We start from the raw sequence: 16,443 nt of genomic DNA on the forward strand, positions 1-16,443 counted from the left end.
GCATGGAGGTCCCAGAGACCTCGTTAATTGGCTTGCAGCGCTGCCCGATTGGCCGCATGGATCCTGGAGGCCACGACACAGGGCAGGATCATCTTGAACTGCAGGGAAGGGGACTGCATGGAGGTCCTGGAGACGGCATTTATGATTGATTGCACCAACTACCAGTATGTACCATATCAGAAGGGGACAGGGGGAACCGGCAGTGAGAAAAAGGAGGAGACTAGGGACACAGGAGGGAAGATGGCACACGGGGACACCAAGGGGGGACTCCAGTGACACATAACGGTAAAGTAGGACACAGCCGGGGGTACCTTCGGACTATAAGACGCACTGACTTTTCCCCCCTACATTTGGTGGAGAAAAGGTGCGTCTTATAGTTCGAAAAATACGGTAGGTTGAATGTCTTACGGTCTCTTATCAGTGGCAGCCTATTAATGGAAACCAGAGATGAACGCTTTGGCACAAAATAAACATATCCCCCTATAGATTTTACAAAATTAATACTATACCTGGTATTTTCGCCGCTCTGGGTTTTTTTTGTTTTTTTTCTTTACTAAAACTCAACTCAAAACACAGGTTATCAGAAAAGCATATAATTTAGTGGGCTGTGTGCAATATGTAATCACCATTTCTAAAAACCTCTTATGACTAAGGGCTCTTTCACATCAGAGCTTGCGTTCAAAGCATACGTTTTGTTGTATGCGTTTTAATATGCGTTGCACTGCAGTGAGTGTGCGTTTTTAATCCGTTTTCAATGCGTTACAGCACATAGGAAAACGCAGGTAATTTTTTTTTTTTTTTTTTAGTTTTCAACTTTCTACATTGTTCCTCTGTTGCATTCAGGGACTAATTGCCTGCGTTAACGGATTAAAAACGCGCATAGTGTGCGTTTTACATTGACTAACATTGTAACGCATAAAGCTAGCGTCAGCCGAAAAACTGCGCCTGGGTGCAGTGTAACGCAACGCACAAAAAGGCTGCGTTATATGTGAAAGCTAAAATGAAAGTCTATGGACTTTAATTTCACCTTGGGTAACGCAAACTTTACCCCTTGCGTTGAAACGCAGAAAAACTGCCCTAATGTGAAAGAGCCCTAACAAATATAATAAAAAAAAAAAAAAACGTTTTTCAATATACCCTTACATTAGCAGCTCCTCCCATCTCATCACAGCTCTCTGTGATGCTGTGAGTATACAGAACAGGAAAGCAGAGCTAGAAGGGGTCCGGCTTTGGCTTGAAAAGACATCAGAGAAGACAGACTAAGCTATAATGATTCCTGAGCAAAGCCAGACTGATTGCTCAGTCGGGGATTTTATCAGGGCTGATAAGCAGGCTGAGCAGTGAAGAATAAAACAGAGAGCAGGGTAGGTGTTTTCTCTAATGTTCCCACTGATATAGATGGTAAAATACATGAGGGTGCTTCGTCTCTAGTTCACTTTAAGTGTCCCAGAGTTTAAAAAAAAAAAAAAAAAAAAAGTCAGTAGTTCATGTATTTTATCTCTCCCTGCCCTCAGAAGTTGTATTCTGCCAGGAAAACAGCGCCCGTGCAAATGAGGTAAACGCATTGAGATAACCGCTCCTGTTCATCTCAATGCGGTGTCTGTTGATTCTGGCGGTAAATTACGTCACCGTGCGCACTTTTATATAATGAGGTTTTATAGCTACTCCTTTATTTTTGTTTCTGATGAAATAAAAATGAGTGCATTGCGTCTGGAAACTTGCCGTATGTGTGCAGCATAGGAATAGGTCAATGCAAATAAACGTCACAGTTACCAGAACAGCAGATTCCGTAAAAGCTCTACGGCAGGGGTCCCCAACCTTTTTGAGCCCGGGGCCCACTATACCGACCAAAATTTTCTCCGGGGCGGCGGGGGGGGGGGGGGGGGGGGGGGGTTTGGGTTTAGGAGGGGCGTGGCTAGTGGCGGCGGCAGTTAGCCCAGTATAGCAAGTACAGTTACCACAGTATAGCAAGCACAGTTACCACAGTATAGCCAGTACAGTTAGCCCAGTATAGCTAGTACAGTTACCCCAGTATAGCAAGTATAGTTACCCCAGTATAGCAAGTACAGTTACCCCAGTATAGCAAGTATAGTTACCCCAGTATAGACAGGAGAGAGAGAGAGAGAGAGAGAGAGAGAGAGCAGAGAGACAGACAGACAGGAGGAAGAGAGAGAGAGAGAGAGCAGAGAGACAGACAGACAGGAGGAAGAGAGAGAGAGAGAGCAGAGAGACAGACAGGAGGAAGAGAGAGAGAGAGAGCAGAGAGACAGACAGGAGGAAGAGAGAGAGCAGAGAGACAGACAGGAGGAAGAGAGAGAGAGAGAGAGAGCAGAGAGACAGACAGGAGGGAGAGAGAGAGAGAGAGAGAGAGCAGAGAGACAGACAGGAGGAAGAGAGAGAGAGAGCAGAGAGACAGACAGGAGGAAGAGAGAGAGATAGCAGAGAGACAGACAGGAGGAAGAGAGAGAGAGAGAGCAGAGAGACAGACAGGAGGAAGAGAGAGAGCAGAGAGACAGACAGGAAGAAGAGAGAGAGAGAGAGCAGAGAGACAGACAGGAAGAAGAGAGAGAGAGAGAGCAGAGAGACAGACAGGAAGAAGAGAGAGAGAGAGCAGAGAGACAGACAGGAGGAAGAGAGAGAGAGCAGAGAGACAGACAGGAGGAAGAGAGAGAGAGCAGAGAGACAGACAGGAGGAAGAGAGAGAGAGCAGAGAGACAGACAGGAGGAAGAGAGAGAGAGAGAGCAGAGAGACAGACAGGAGGAAGAGAGAGAGAGAGAGCAGAGAGACAGACAGGAGGAAGAGAGAGAGAGAGAGCAGAGAGACAGACAGGAAGAAGAGAGAGAGCAGAGAGACAGACAGGAGGAAGAGAGAGTGAGAGAGAGAGCAGAGAGACAGACAGGAGGAAGAGAGAGAGAGAGAGCAGAGAGACAGACAGGAGGAAGAGAGAGAGAGCAGAGAGACAGATAGGAGGAAGAGAGAGAGAGAGCAGAGAGACAGACAGGAGGGAGAGAGAGAGAGAGAGAGCAGAGAGACAGACAGGAGGAAGAGAGAGAGAGACACTGGCAGCCGTTAGGGATGTCCAGTGATATACTGCCCGCAGTGGAAGGTGTTGTGGCTCAGAGCTGAGGCCAGCCGTGGTGTACCTGGACTGGTGGCCTGGCCCAGCGGTCGGCGATAAATCAGTGGCATCTGGCTCTCATTGCCTCAGCAGTGGTGGAGGAGTTGTGGCGATGGCCTCTCTCTTCCCCGGTGTAATGTTCCGGATGGTGGAAAGTGCAGTTGGGCCAGCCTCTGGGTTCCCAGGGTGCAGCAGAGAACTGGCATCGCGGCGGTGCAGAGTTCACGTGCTGAGTAGCCGGAAGAGCAGCTGGGTTGAGACCCAGACAGCCTCCGGATCCTCCTCATGTAGCGGTGGAGCAGCCAGCACATCCATTCTTTAGCAGCAGCATCTGACAGTTCAGTGGGGCCACTGGGGGTGACAGCAGCGGCGATCCTGCAGGAATACGATCCTCCCTCCCTAGCAGGAAGACTGTGTGCCCCATGTGCTGCCCTGGTTTCCGCAGGAATTGAAATTACGAGCCGGAATGACGGAGGCGCGGCCAACGGGGGTCTGAGCCAGCTGCAGCCAAACAATGAAGAGGAGGTAGGCGGAGCAGGTACTGCTGGCCTGATATCTAACTGTGGCTGGCCCCACCCCCTCCCCGCCTGTCACCCGGAGCGCCACTCCCCCTTGCGCTCAATGGACCGTACGCCACTGAACAGGAGCGGCGGGGGGGGGGGGGGGGGGAGAGGGAGAAAGGCCAGCTCCGCCGCGGCCCCCCAGAAATTTGCCCACGGACCACCAGTGGGCCGCGGCCCCCAGGTTGGGGACCTTTGCTCTACGGGATCGGGTGCATAAAGAGGTTGGAATCAGCAGATTCAGCAATGAGCTTTCAGAAGTGGAAAACAGGATACATATACAGTGCATCACACACCTCCTTCACTAAGTCAGCCCCGTGTCTCATTGAGCTTGTAAGAAAAACAAAAGATTGCTTTCTTAGAACAGAAAGAATTTGCGATAATTCAGGTTGGAGAGCGTGAGATGTCTCCCAGAGCAACACTGCTGAATATATGCAAATTCACCATTGTGCCCTTAGAAGCTAAACACACCTCCAGAACCACTGGAATGCAATGATGTGTCAGCTTGTTAATATGTACAGAGCCATAATAATCCAACATGCATACAGACTGTTTCGGATTGTGTGATCCTCATCAGTGCATGTCATGGATTAATTTGGCTCTATGGGGTAGGGCTTGTAACACCGAGAGGTACAGACTAACCAGCAAGCTCATGGTGACTTGTAAGAATTGACAGATGAAATGACCTTTGTTTCACCCATTGGATGCACGAAGGACACATTCCAGAACTGTTAATAGGACATCCATTTAGGGCGAGCAGCGCTGCTACTGAATAAGACACCAAATCTGTACAAAGTTGAAGCTGATCTGTCCATTCTACGACAGTGTGAAGACTGGACACAGCTGGTTCTCCCCTCTTTCCAGAATCGGAATAGTTTATTTCGCCAAGCATGACTGGGTCATGCCCGGAATTGTTTTTGGCATAATACATATAGCTCAGGAAGAAGACATAGATAGGAGACATAGATAGATAGCAGCGACAGCAGAGGCATCAAGTTAACATTACATTACATTACAATACAGTATACATCACATTCCCCAGTGTGTCACCATCACTGATCCTTTGTAGCACTGCAGCGAGATCACTCCTTGCTCTCTGCCTGCATAAGATGCACTGTTTAAAGCGGACCTAAACTCAGAACTTCCTCTCTGCTCTAAAAGATACACAACAGCATAATAATCTTTAAAGAAAAACATTTATTTGTTACAGCTGATACAAATCCTGTAGTGTGTCTACTTCCTGCTTTCATGGAAGCAGATTTATTGGTAACATCCGGTGTTTACAAATTAGCTGCTCTGCCGTGGTAGTCAGCTGACACAGCTGCGGGATCAAATTACACTTGTGATTAGTCACAGAGGGGGAATTAGACAGGTTAAACTCTCTAAATACATACAGGGTGCATATCTTTATTTTTCCATCCCTTCTGTCTTGTGCAAGAGTTCAGGTCCACTTTAACAACATCCTGTTTGTGGAGTAGGCGGGTCCAGTTGCATAACTTGTGAGGGTGTCGGGTAACTTCTGTGTTTCTGAGAATAGTTGGGTTGGGGGCTACCAACCCAATAAAGTGAACGGTGATTCTTATGCCTGATAAACACCGGGCAAATTTTCCCATCAGATTGATGGGTTGATTGATTTTTGATCGTAATAGGGATCGATTTTGTGCAATATTGATCTGAAAATTGATCTCTTTCTGGATGGGGAGCAGATCGGACGTGTCGGAAATGATCGATCAACCAATCGATCTGTCAGGAAGATTTTATCATGTGTATCAGCTTCTAGTATAGTAATACACATCGCCGAAATATCATTGATCTCCGGGATTCACTCTTTGGTCCACGTTACAATGTACTTCTCTGCGCATGCCTTGCATCGGGAAAAGCATGCACCAGATTGCACTTATGTGCGCACCGTGTGTGTGAGCAAGCCCTTATTACTCACGTTCTGTTGTAAGCATGCTGGAAAGCATTGCAGTGTCCTCGTCTAGTAAGTTATAGATCTTAAATTGAGCTTTTCAGTATAGTTGAAAAATGAATATAGAAACCAGAGAGCCCAATATAGTGTAGTATTTGAGTCAATTACGTCGATTATTATCAGAGAACCAAGAGTTATACTCACAAACACGGGTTACCACACAGGCAACCACTATCAAGGCAGGTAGGGAGAATTGGAACCTGACCCCCACTCGGGTTTAAGAAGTCGCTCTCGGTAGATAGGAGAAATATGGGGGTGCACCCCTCCACCTGGGGTGGACTAGACTAAATACAAGAATTCGAACAGAGGCGCCAACAAGGATAAAAACGTTTAAAAACCATTTAAACGGGGGAAGTTATGGTGGACTTACCTCCCTTGCAGATTAACAGACTGAAACCGTTACTTAAATTCAAAATAACATTTACTGTATATAATGGAGTATAAACCTAATTTTTGGGCCAAAAAAAGTGGCCCAATAGTGGGGTTCTTGGCTTATACTCGAGTCACTACTCTTTGAGTAACCCCCACAGTGCCCCCACTATATGCACAGTGGTACATCATCTCAGGGAGACCACACACTTGACATTTCCATGGGAGATCCCAGCTTACCTCATCTCGAGTTGTAGCCTTGGAAGGCATACAGGGACAGTGTCTACTGAGAATGCTTTCCTATATTAAGTTTTAGATACATGACTATGTGGCTCTGCATTCCTTGCTTTATCTTTATGCCAACTTCAACTTTGTAACAGGAGTTCTTTGCATGTCCATCTCCATTGTAGGCCTATGTTCTGGCTTATTATTGCAATGTGCTGAATTTATGTTGCTTCTCTAATATATGGCTGTGGCTGGCCATGGCTGTGAGTGGTGTTGTGGTTGTGGCTTTTGCCACCCTGGCTTCTACACGGGTCAAAGTTTTTTCCAGTTTGTTTAAAGGTAAAAGTTTGGGGGTCGGCTTATACTCGAGTATATACAGGTATTAGATGCTCCACAATGCAACATATTTTGCAGGCCACAATCCCGCTTCATCAGGCAAATAATGGAGAAAACAGGCAGAGTCCTGTTTTCTCCATTATTTGCCTGATGAAGCTGGATTGTGGCCTGCGAAACGTGTTGCATTCTAGACTAGAGCATCTAATAAATGTTATTTTTAATTAAAGTAACGTTTTCAGTCTGTTAATCTGCAAGGGAGGTAAGTCCACTATAACTTCCCCCTTTTAAATGGTTTTTAAACGTTTTTATCCTTGTTGGCGCCTCTGTTCAAATTCTTGTTTTCAGTATAGTGTTTTCATCAATTACTAGCCAACCCGCGTCGTAGCATCTATCTATCTAATAGAGTACGTGCCTCAACCTTGAAGCAAGAAGAAGTAGGCTTTCCATGAGAAAATGTATGCGTGCTCAAACACCAAGTTTAACCCTAGCAAGTCTGGCTTTGCAAATCCGGCCTAATTGGCTATTCATGAGGCAATGCTCATGCAAATATGCATTTGCTTTCGCATGCCAAACTATGCAGGGTCAAAAAACCAATACTGCAAAGTGCTCTCTCGCTGCCTGGGAACCACAGCGGCACCCCGGAGTGGGAGGCTGGGTGGCACAGCCACCCCCCCCCCCAAGCGTGGCCAGCGCTGGGGATAGCCGTCCGCACCCACCTCCTAATATTAAAAACAGCCACTTACCTTAACGTCCATTGGGTTCTGCTACATGCGCATTAATTTTCTCATGGAAAGCATTTTGTGCAGTTTGTATCCTTTGGAGGCAGGTGGTGGATGGCTTGCTCCGGTGGTGTGAACTCTGGAGTGAGTGCGCCTGTCCTCCCCCCCCCCTTCCCCCCCCCCCCTGAGCTCTAAAGCTCGGGGTGACCCATGCTTCTCTCCTTTCTCTTGTGGTGCCCCCAAATTAATGCGCATGTAGCAGAACGCAATGGACGTTAAGGTAAGTGCCTGTTTTTAATATTGGGAGGTGGGTGCAGACGGCTATCCCCGGCGCTGGCCACACTTGGGGGGGGTCGTCCACGCCACCCAGCCTCCCCCTCCGGGGTGCCGCTGTGGTTTCCAGGCAGTGAGAGAGCCTGGGACCCTGCGGTCCCCCCAGTTGTATAAAAAGGGGGCATTGGGAATCCTCCCCGTGGCGCTCCTGGAGGCCTGGAGCACACCAAAAACTGCTAGCCAGGGATGGTCGTAGTCAGCCAACTTCGCTACGCTGGAACTACGCGTAGTTTTACGCAATTACGCTTCGCCAACCTACGGCTTCAAAATCAATTATTTGCTTTGCATGCATTTCGTAGACTACGCATTAAAGTACGCAATTACGCGTAGTGCATAGCGTAGTACATGCGGACGCTTATGCCATTATGCATAAAAATGTACGCATGAATTCCTCTGCAAAAGTAACTCTTCTATGCGTACATTCCCCTTTCCAATGCGTAATTTTGTATGCATACAATCGTATGCGGAAAAATAGACGCGAATAACGCATTTGTAGTTTACTTCGCAATACTCATGAGAACTACGGGTAGGGCGTAAACTACGCGTAACGGTACGTCGCTACGCGTAAAAACGTAAGCGTAGTTTTGAGACTTCGCCTACGAACTACGATGCGTAGATGCGAACTACGATGCGTAAATTCGCACTGGCGCAGTCTCTGCTCATCCCTGCTGCTAGCAGATCCGCAAAATGCTAGCAGATTTTGAAACGCTTTTTCTTATTTTTCTGTAGCATTTCACCTAGCATTTTGCGGTTTTGGAAAGCGTTTTTGGTGTAGTAGATTTCATATATTGTTACAGTAAAGCTGTTACTGAACAGCTTCTGTAACAAAAACGCCTGCAAAACCGCTCTGAACTGCCGTTTTTCAGAGCGGTTTGCGTTTTTCCTATACTTTACATTGGAGGCAGAAACGCCTCCGCAATCCAAAAAATGCCTCACCTCGGGAGTATGCGTTTCAGCAAAACGCCTCCCGCTCTGGTGTGCACCAGCCCATTGAAATACATTACCCAAGCGTATCCGCAGCCGCAAGTGGATCGCAAAACGCTGCCGAACCGCTCTGGTGTGCACTAAGCCGGATAGTGCTAATGTAGCATGTAGCAGGGTGACTGCTTTGTGGTATTGGTTTGTGCATGCATTTGCATGAGCATTGCCTCATGAATAGCCAATTAGGCCAGATTTGCAATGTCAGACTTGCTAGGGTAAGGCCTCTTTTCCATGGACTGTGAATAGGCAGTGAAATGGCTCTCAAACTCTCACAACTGCTCACTGCTGCCTGGTAACTGCTTGCTGCTGCCTGGTAACTGCTTGCTGCTGCCTGGTAACTGCTTGCTGCTGCCTGGTAACTGCTTGCTGCTGCCTGGTAACTGCTTGCTGCTGCCTGGTAACTGCTTGCTGCTGCCTAGTAACTGCTTGCTGCTGCCTAGTAACTGCTTGCTGCTGCCTGGTAACTGCTTGCTGCTGCCTGGTAACTGCTTGCTGCTGCCTGGTAACTGCTTGCTGCTGCCTGGTAACTGCTTGCTGCTGCCTGGTAACTGCTCACTGAGCACACAGCTCAACAGTCCATGGAAAAGAGGCCTTAAACTTGGTCTTTGAGCACGCATACATTTTCTCATGCAAAGTACTTCTTCTTGTTTGAAGGTTGAGGCACTTAGTCTATTATATATATAGATGCTTCATCATACAGGGAAGACACCATTCCCTGGCAGTGCTGTTTGCTCTACAAGATCCAGAGGCTTAGAGGCTTCACTCTTCGTAGGTACAGACAGAGCAGGATCATCCACAAGGCAATCTAGGCAACTGCCTGGGGTCTAGTGGGCATTAATGGGTCCAGCTGCTACTTTCTCTGACAGCTCTCCCACCTCAACTTACCAAAAGGACTATAGGAGGAAGCAAAGGCTTAGTGAGACGGGCACAGACCGAAAACAAAACCAGAATTTTAAACGCATTTTCTAACTAATGCATTTTAAAAAAAACCCGAGTGCTTGAATTAGGATTCTAATTGGCTCCTGCTGTCAGCCTGATTTCTGGTGTGCAGTAGAGCGTAGGTGTCTGTGTACTTATCACTTGGCAGACAGAATATAGTCACATCGTGCTATGCAGGCCTACCTACAATCTTATGTCTGCACAGAGCTCTAGAGACTGCACGGCCCATCGGGAGGCCCCGCCCAGTTCATGTGCCCAGCCCTTCCTGATTAGCCATCAACAGAATAGATCCTACCTCTCACACTTCTATAAAAATAACACAATTTCAGGTTTGGTCATGTGACCACTACCAAGGTTTTGCAGAGGTGAAGCTGGGGGCGGGTGAAACTAACCTTTGCTGGCCATCACTGACCCAGGTTCCCTTGGCAGAGACCCCATAACCAGTGCCAAAACGTTCATCCACATGACTTTCTATTGGATTAAGCCTAGAGTCCTATACGTTTGGCAAAAGGCAACTTTTTTTTGTGCAAATTTTTCTTAGAGACCTAATAATAAAGTAACTGTATATTACCGTATGTTTTTTTCCCTTTAGGTGTGCTTTTATTATGTGATCCTCTATCTTTCATGATGTTTTTTTGTTGTTGTTTTAGTTTTTTGGGGGTTTTTTTATAACCATTAATAGCATTTGAATTGTTCATGTATAGCAATTAATTGTAGGCCTACCTATTTGTTTTTTTTGCCTATGGTAACACTCTTCTGACAGCCAGTGCATGCACCGCGATCTCCTTCCTAAAGCAAGATAACGTTATTCGCCAGCCTCCTGCAGCGCTAACCCCCTCCCCCGCAGCTTTACTACGGTAGCTCGGATAGCTCGTAAAGAATGAGATTTTATTCATCCAATCCCTCCTGTCTCATCTTCTGTCTAGATATTATTAATAGAGGCTGAGTTAATGCAGCTGACTCAGCTGGAGGTAAAGAGGCAAGAACTGGACACAGAGACGCTTCAGGTATGTGGTGACCTCCCCTCCGCCCCAGGGAAAGCATACAGGGGGCTTGTATTTGTCTCATGTTAAGGATGTGAGTTCATTGGCTTGGAGGGAAGTTTTTAAGATGGGAACACTACTTAGCGCCACCTACAGTGGAACAGTGTCAACATCAACATTTTTGTGGTGCATGACTTTTGGAGGCTCTAAAGCATGAGTGGACTTAAAGCAAACCTGAAGTGAAGAAAAACGTATGATATCATGAATTGTATGTGTTGTACAGTTAACGAATAGAACATTAGTAGCAAATAAAAAAGTCTCATTTTTATTTTCATTTATATAGCTTTATTAATAACATTGCATCATTCGGTCACAGTTGCAGTTTTAAAACCACACTCTCTCTTTAAAGCTATAAAAAAGAAGCAGAAATAATGACCCTTTGAGCTTCCGTGCAGCAAAACCTTATCTCAAGCTGTCTGTCACGGTTTCTTGACTGTTTAACCTCCCTGGCGGTACGCAGTTTCAGAGGCTGCGTCCGCGGGAGGATTTTTTAAAATAAAATGTGTTTTTGATGTGTTAGCTAGCACTTCGCTAGCTAACTATGTCCCCCAAGCCTCGCCGCACCTAACTAAACCCCCTTGATCGCCGCCGGCAATATTTACCCCTCCGTAATCCCACGAGAGCCGCAGCTTCACGATTCAACTTCACTCATCGCTATGGCGATGATCGGACATGATGTCTGATGTCATGCGCAGTCCCGATCCTCACCATAGCGAAGCCTGGAGCTGATTGGGAGGCTGCGCCATCGCGAGATCCCTGGGGGGTACGTATTACGGCGGCGATCGGTGGGGAGCGGAGAAACTTTGGGGACATAGTTAGCTAGCCAAGTACTAGCCTATACTGCAGATTTTATTTTAAAAATCCTCCCGGGGCCATGTGATCCTCTGCGACGGCTACCTCGAGCGTTGGATGGGGTTACCGCCAGGAGGGTTAAGTGCTTCAGAAAACAGGACTGTGTTGGACCCAGTTGGATGAATAGCTTAGAGAAGCTCTTTTTCCATAGATTTTTTTTAACTCTTCCTGTACTGGAAAACAATATAATACTCTTTTCTTTGCTACTAATATTCTGTTTTTAACTGTTCTATGCATACAGTTCATTATCTCATACGTTTTTGTTTCGCTTCAGGTTCGCAACCCCGTAGAATGTATTAAAAAAAATAGCTAAATTGACTTCTGCCTACTATGTCTGGATAGATAAATCTAGCTATCAAGTCCTGTCCTAGTGCTCCTCCAGTTCATGCTGTCACTTGGAAGTGACAGCATGAACTGGTCTACTTATCTAGGGCCTGTTTCAACAAGCTGTGAATTTGTGCGTTTTTAGCACGCAGATTTGCTATGATCCTATTTCCACTAAATGCACACTTTGCAGCCAGGTAAAAAAACTTACAGCCATGTTACTATTTTTACTATTTTTTGGATGCTGCATGCATACGCGATCAATAGTAACAATAGTTCTTCCTTTTTTGTAAAAATCGCTGAAAAAGATAGCGAATTTGCATGTAAAAAACAGCATGCTATTTCACATGAACATTTTGCTTACAAAAATGTGTATGCTTCTAGTAAAAATGTAGCCTAAACATACACATCTTCATATTTTGTTGCCCGCCAGGATCTCGACTCAATTCCCCGGGCAGCCGGTTGTTGCTGTTGAGGGGAACGGAGAGGCAAAGGCACAGCACATGAGGGAGCGGGCGTGGTAGTTAGAACAATGCCTTGATGGATTGACACGGCCAAGGGCATTAATCTCTTAGTCACTCTACAACTTCTGCTGCATTGTCAGCCTTCCTCCCCATACATAGTAACAGAACGCGTCAGACCCCTAGGTGTCACCCAAGGGACCGAGTCTGTGTCCTTGTGGGCGATAGAAATAAAACATGTGCGCACCCCTGAGATACACAACTAGGTGAAGCTTATGATAGCAGGGAGAAAGTGACTGGCCTTGTTGGAATCCCTTCCCAGGATAGCAGAAGCCATGCCCTTAGCCAACAGCTTCTGAAAACATTGTCATTAATCTAGGTCATAACCTATCCCAAGAACCAAAAATATGGTAGCTGCAAATGGACAGCTTGTTCACGTCACTGAAAGTGGAACTGTAGATTGATAATAAACACATTGTTTCTCTTACCTGGGGCTTCCCCAAGCCCCCAGCAGCCGTCTTGTCCCGCGCCGCTCCTCAACGAGCCTCTGTTCGCCCGCCGCCAGCTGGTTTTGGTTTCGCCACCGGGCCATTGCGCCTGCGTGGCTCTGGCCACGCGTATCCTTTCTTCGCGTTCCCCGCTATTGCAGAGGGGAACGCGAAGAAAGGATACGCTTGGCCAGAGCCGCGCTGGCATCGACTTGCAAGTCGGGGTACGGGACCGAGTAGCGGCGGGGGAACGGAGACTCGTTGAGGAGCGGCGCGGGACAGGACCGCTGCTGGGGGCTTAGGGAAGCCCCAGGTAATTAAAACACTGTTTATTATCAATCTACAGTTCCGCTTGAAATGGAAGAAGTTGCTCTTTGCGAGTTACAAAACCTTCCAAAGACCATAGAATTATTTTTCCTTACTTTGGTTACACTTCTTAACTTTTATTGGTAGACAGCAAATGGCGTGACCAGGGCCTGATTATAAGGCACTGTAGGCACATGCCTACAGGCGCCTTATGGTGGAAAGGCGGCTCACTAACCCTCCCCGAACTCCTCCCACCCTCCTCCCCTATGCAGAGTCCTGATGAGAGTGCAAATGAGAGCTTCCTCACCCAGGTCTCTGCATTTCACTAACCAGATCTCCCTTCAGTCGAGGCACCTCTAGCTAATTAATACTGGTGGTACCTCTAGCTACTGATTATTTGGGGCAACTCTAGCTACTTAATATTGAGGGTACTTCTATCTACCTAATACTACGGGACACCTGTAGCTTCCTATGGCGGGCAAGGGAAGTAAGGGAGAAGTGACAGCTGGGCCAGCCAGCACACTTGCGGTGCAGTTCGGCAGGGGTTTGTAGGTTCATGGAGGGTGAAGTCTAAGGTGCCAGGAGATCTGTGCCTATAGGCTCCTGCGATGTTAATTCAGGCCTGGGCGTGGCTATAGTTTTCAGCTGCTGTTGTGTGTTGAAGGGGCACTAGACGAGAATGGCCAAATCTGTGTATCCAGACATCCTGTGCAGACGTTCAATTTAGTTTTTTGACACATTTTGGGAGGCGACAGATAACTGTACCATAAGTACATAAGGTGCATAAGTACGATAGTCCTATAAGTCTTTTCTGTGTAGACAGTGAAGGAAAGAAGAAGAAGCTTGCTTTCCAAGTCATAGGTTTCCAAGATATCTAGATTTAAGGAGACTTTTCAGGAAGGTCCCTCAACCCCCATTAGATAACAAAAGGGTGTTAAGTCTGAACCATTATTTGACACCCACCTTGCTGAGATAGGTTGTTTGTGAGGATCATGGGTCCATGGAAACCCTTTACATTTTTGAAAATATCTACCCTGGAAGCAAGTCTCTGCAATCATGTCTGGGGTCACGCCTTCAAGCCCCCTTGGCTTGACAATGGAAAGAATTGGAGTCTTCCTGGAGAACTACCTAAACAACTACTTAAAACTTCAAATCTAACGTTTGCCGGTGGCTTTGATGCTGGCTCACAGTTTAGGCAAGAGACGGTTTCCAGGAATGGTATGACAAAAGGATCAATGTCAATGAAGTAAACATAAACGTTAATAGCCAAGGGGTTAGTAGAGACAGCAGGCTGCCATTTTGTTTGGCCAAACTGCTATTCATTCCAAGTTCCCTGGCAATGCTGCTGCTTGCGAATGAGGTGGTACAAGAATGGTTGGTGCAAAAAAACGGACACTTGGTCTGCACATAGGAGGACACCTGATATACTTTTAATCTGATTGGATGGTTGAGGAGTCAGTGGAGACATCATGTTCACGTAACAGTCACTTCTCCAGTATTTTAAGTGGCTATCCACCGGTCACCTCCAGTAACATTACACCAATTGATTAGATCGATCAGTCTGATCATGGAGCGTGTATGTAAGCAGTTTGTCTACGTCTGTGCCTTCTGCGTGTTCCTGTCTCAGAGGATAATGTGTACTGCTCTTATTGTCATTAACTCTCTTTGTTAATCTGGGAGTCCTGCCTTATGTGTTTTGTGTTTTGCAAATTTAACAAACATTTGATTGCTGAAAATTGGGTTGTCCGGTGTGTGGCTCTTCAATTATAGCTGTCTCGTTTGTTTTCTGGGCTTATGTTTTGTCTTTTGTCAAAATTCAAAATCTAATTATTACTAGCAGGGTGACATCACTAAGCATGTAGCCAATCCCTTCACTAGAGACCAGTGACATCACTGAGAATGCAGCCTATCCATTCACTAGAGACCAGTGACATCACTGAGGATGCAGCCTATCCAGTCACTAGAGACCAGTGACATCAATGAGAATGTGGCTTATCCATTCACTAGAGACCAGTGACATCACTGAAAATGCAGCCTATCCATTCACTAGAGACCAGTGACATCACTGAGAATGCAGCCTATCCATTCACTAGAGACCAGTGACATCACTGAGAATGCAGCTTATCCATTCACTAGAGCCCAGTGACATCAATGAGAATGCAACCTATCCATTCACTAGAGACCAGTGACATCACTGAGAATGCAGCCTATCCATTCACTAGAGACCAGTGACATCACTGAGAATGCAGCCTATCCATTCACTAGAGACCAGTGACATCACTGAGAATGCAGCCTATCCATTCACTAGAGACCAGTGACATCACTGAGAATGCAGCCTATCCATTCACTAGAGACCAGTGACATCACTGAGAATGCAGCCTATCCATTCACTAGAGACCAGTGACATCACTGAGAATGCAGCCTATCCTTTCACTAGAGACCAGTGACATCACTGAGAATGCAGCCTATCCTTTCACTAGAGAACAGTGACATCACTGAGAATGCAGCCTACCCACTCACTAGAGGCCAGTGACATCATTGAGAATGCAGCCTGTCCATTCACTACAGACCAGTGATATCACTGAGAATGTAGCCTATCCATTCACTAGAGACTAGTGACATCACTGAGAATGCAGCCTATCCATTCACTAGAGACCAGTGACATCACTGAGAATGCAGCCTATCCATTCACTAGAGACCAGTGACATCACTGAGAATGCAGCCTATCCATTCACTATAGACCAGTGACATCACTGAGAATGCAGCCTATCCTTTCACTAGAGACCAGTGACATCACTGAGAATGCAGCCTATCCTTTCACTAGAGAACAGTGACATCACTGAGAATGCAGCCTACCCACTCACTAGAGGCCAGTGACATCATTGAGAATGCAGCCTGTCCATTCACTACAGACCAGTGATATCACTGAGAATGCAGCCTATCCATTCACTAGAGACCAGAGACATCACAGAGAGTGCAGCCTATCCATTCACTACAGACCAATGTCATCACTGAGAATTCAGCCTATCCATTCACTAGAGACCAGTGACATCACTGAGAATGCAGCCTTATCTGTCCTTATAATTATATGTCTTAACTGAAGATCTGTAGATTAGATCTGTGTTTTTTTTCCACCACAAAATTGTTGCTTCTGTCTCTTGGTCTAACCTTATTATTCTTGATTTTTCATCTTCTGATCTAACTGTTAAGGTAGCCATACATCTAGCGATGTATGGGCAGATTCGACCAAGAGACAAATCTCTATCTTATCGAATCTGATAAGAGAGAGATCTGTCAGCTGCCCATACACCGCAGGCCGATTCCTGATCAATTTCATGCTGAAATTGATCCGTAATCTGCCTTGTTCGCCGCCTCGCTCCCCTGACGCTGCCCCCGTGCCAAAGTGCATACATTAC

General features: G+C 46.5%; 1 protein-coding gene across 2 annotated transcripts in view; it reads left to right on the forward strand.

Annotated features, from left to right (window-relative positions):
* LRSAM1 (leucine rich repeat and sterile alpha motif containing 1) overlaps positions 1-16,443 on the forward strand; it is a 149,413-nt gene that overhangs the window by 103,597 nt on the left and 29,373 nt on the right. For both annotated transcript variants that reach the window (XM_068248692.1, XM_068248693.1), the window contains exon 19: positions 10,480-10,560. In XM_068248692.1, coding sequence (XP_068104793.1) covers positions 10,480-10,560 — 81 coding nt within the window. The remainder of the gene's footprint in view (positions 1-10,479; positions 10,561-16,443) is intronic.

Source organism: Hyperolius riggenbachi, chromosome 8 (genome assembly GCF_040937935.1).
Source record: "Hyperolius riggenbachi isolate aHypRig1 chromosome 8, aHypRig1.pri, whole genome shotgun sequence".
In the NCBI taxonomy this organism is placed as follows: Eukaryota; Metazoa; Chordata; class Amphibia; order Anura; family Hyperoliidae; genus Hyperolius; species Hyperolius riggenbachi.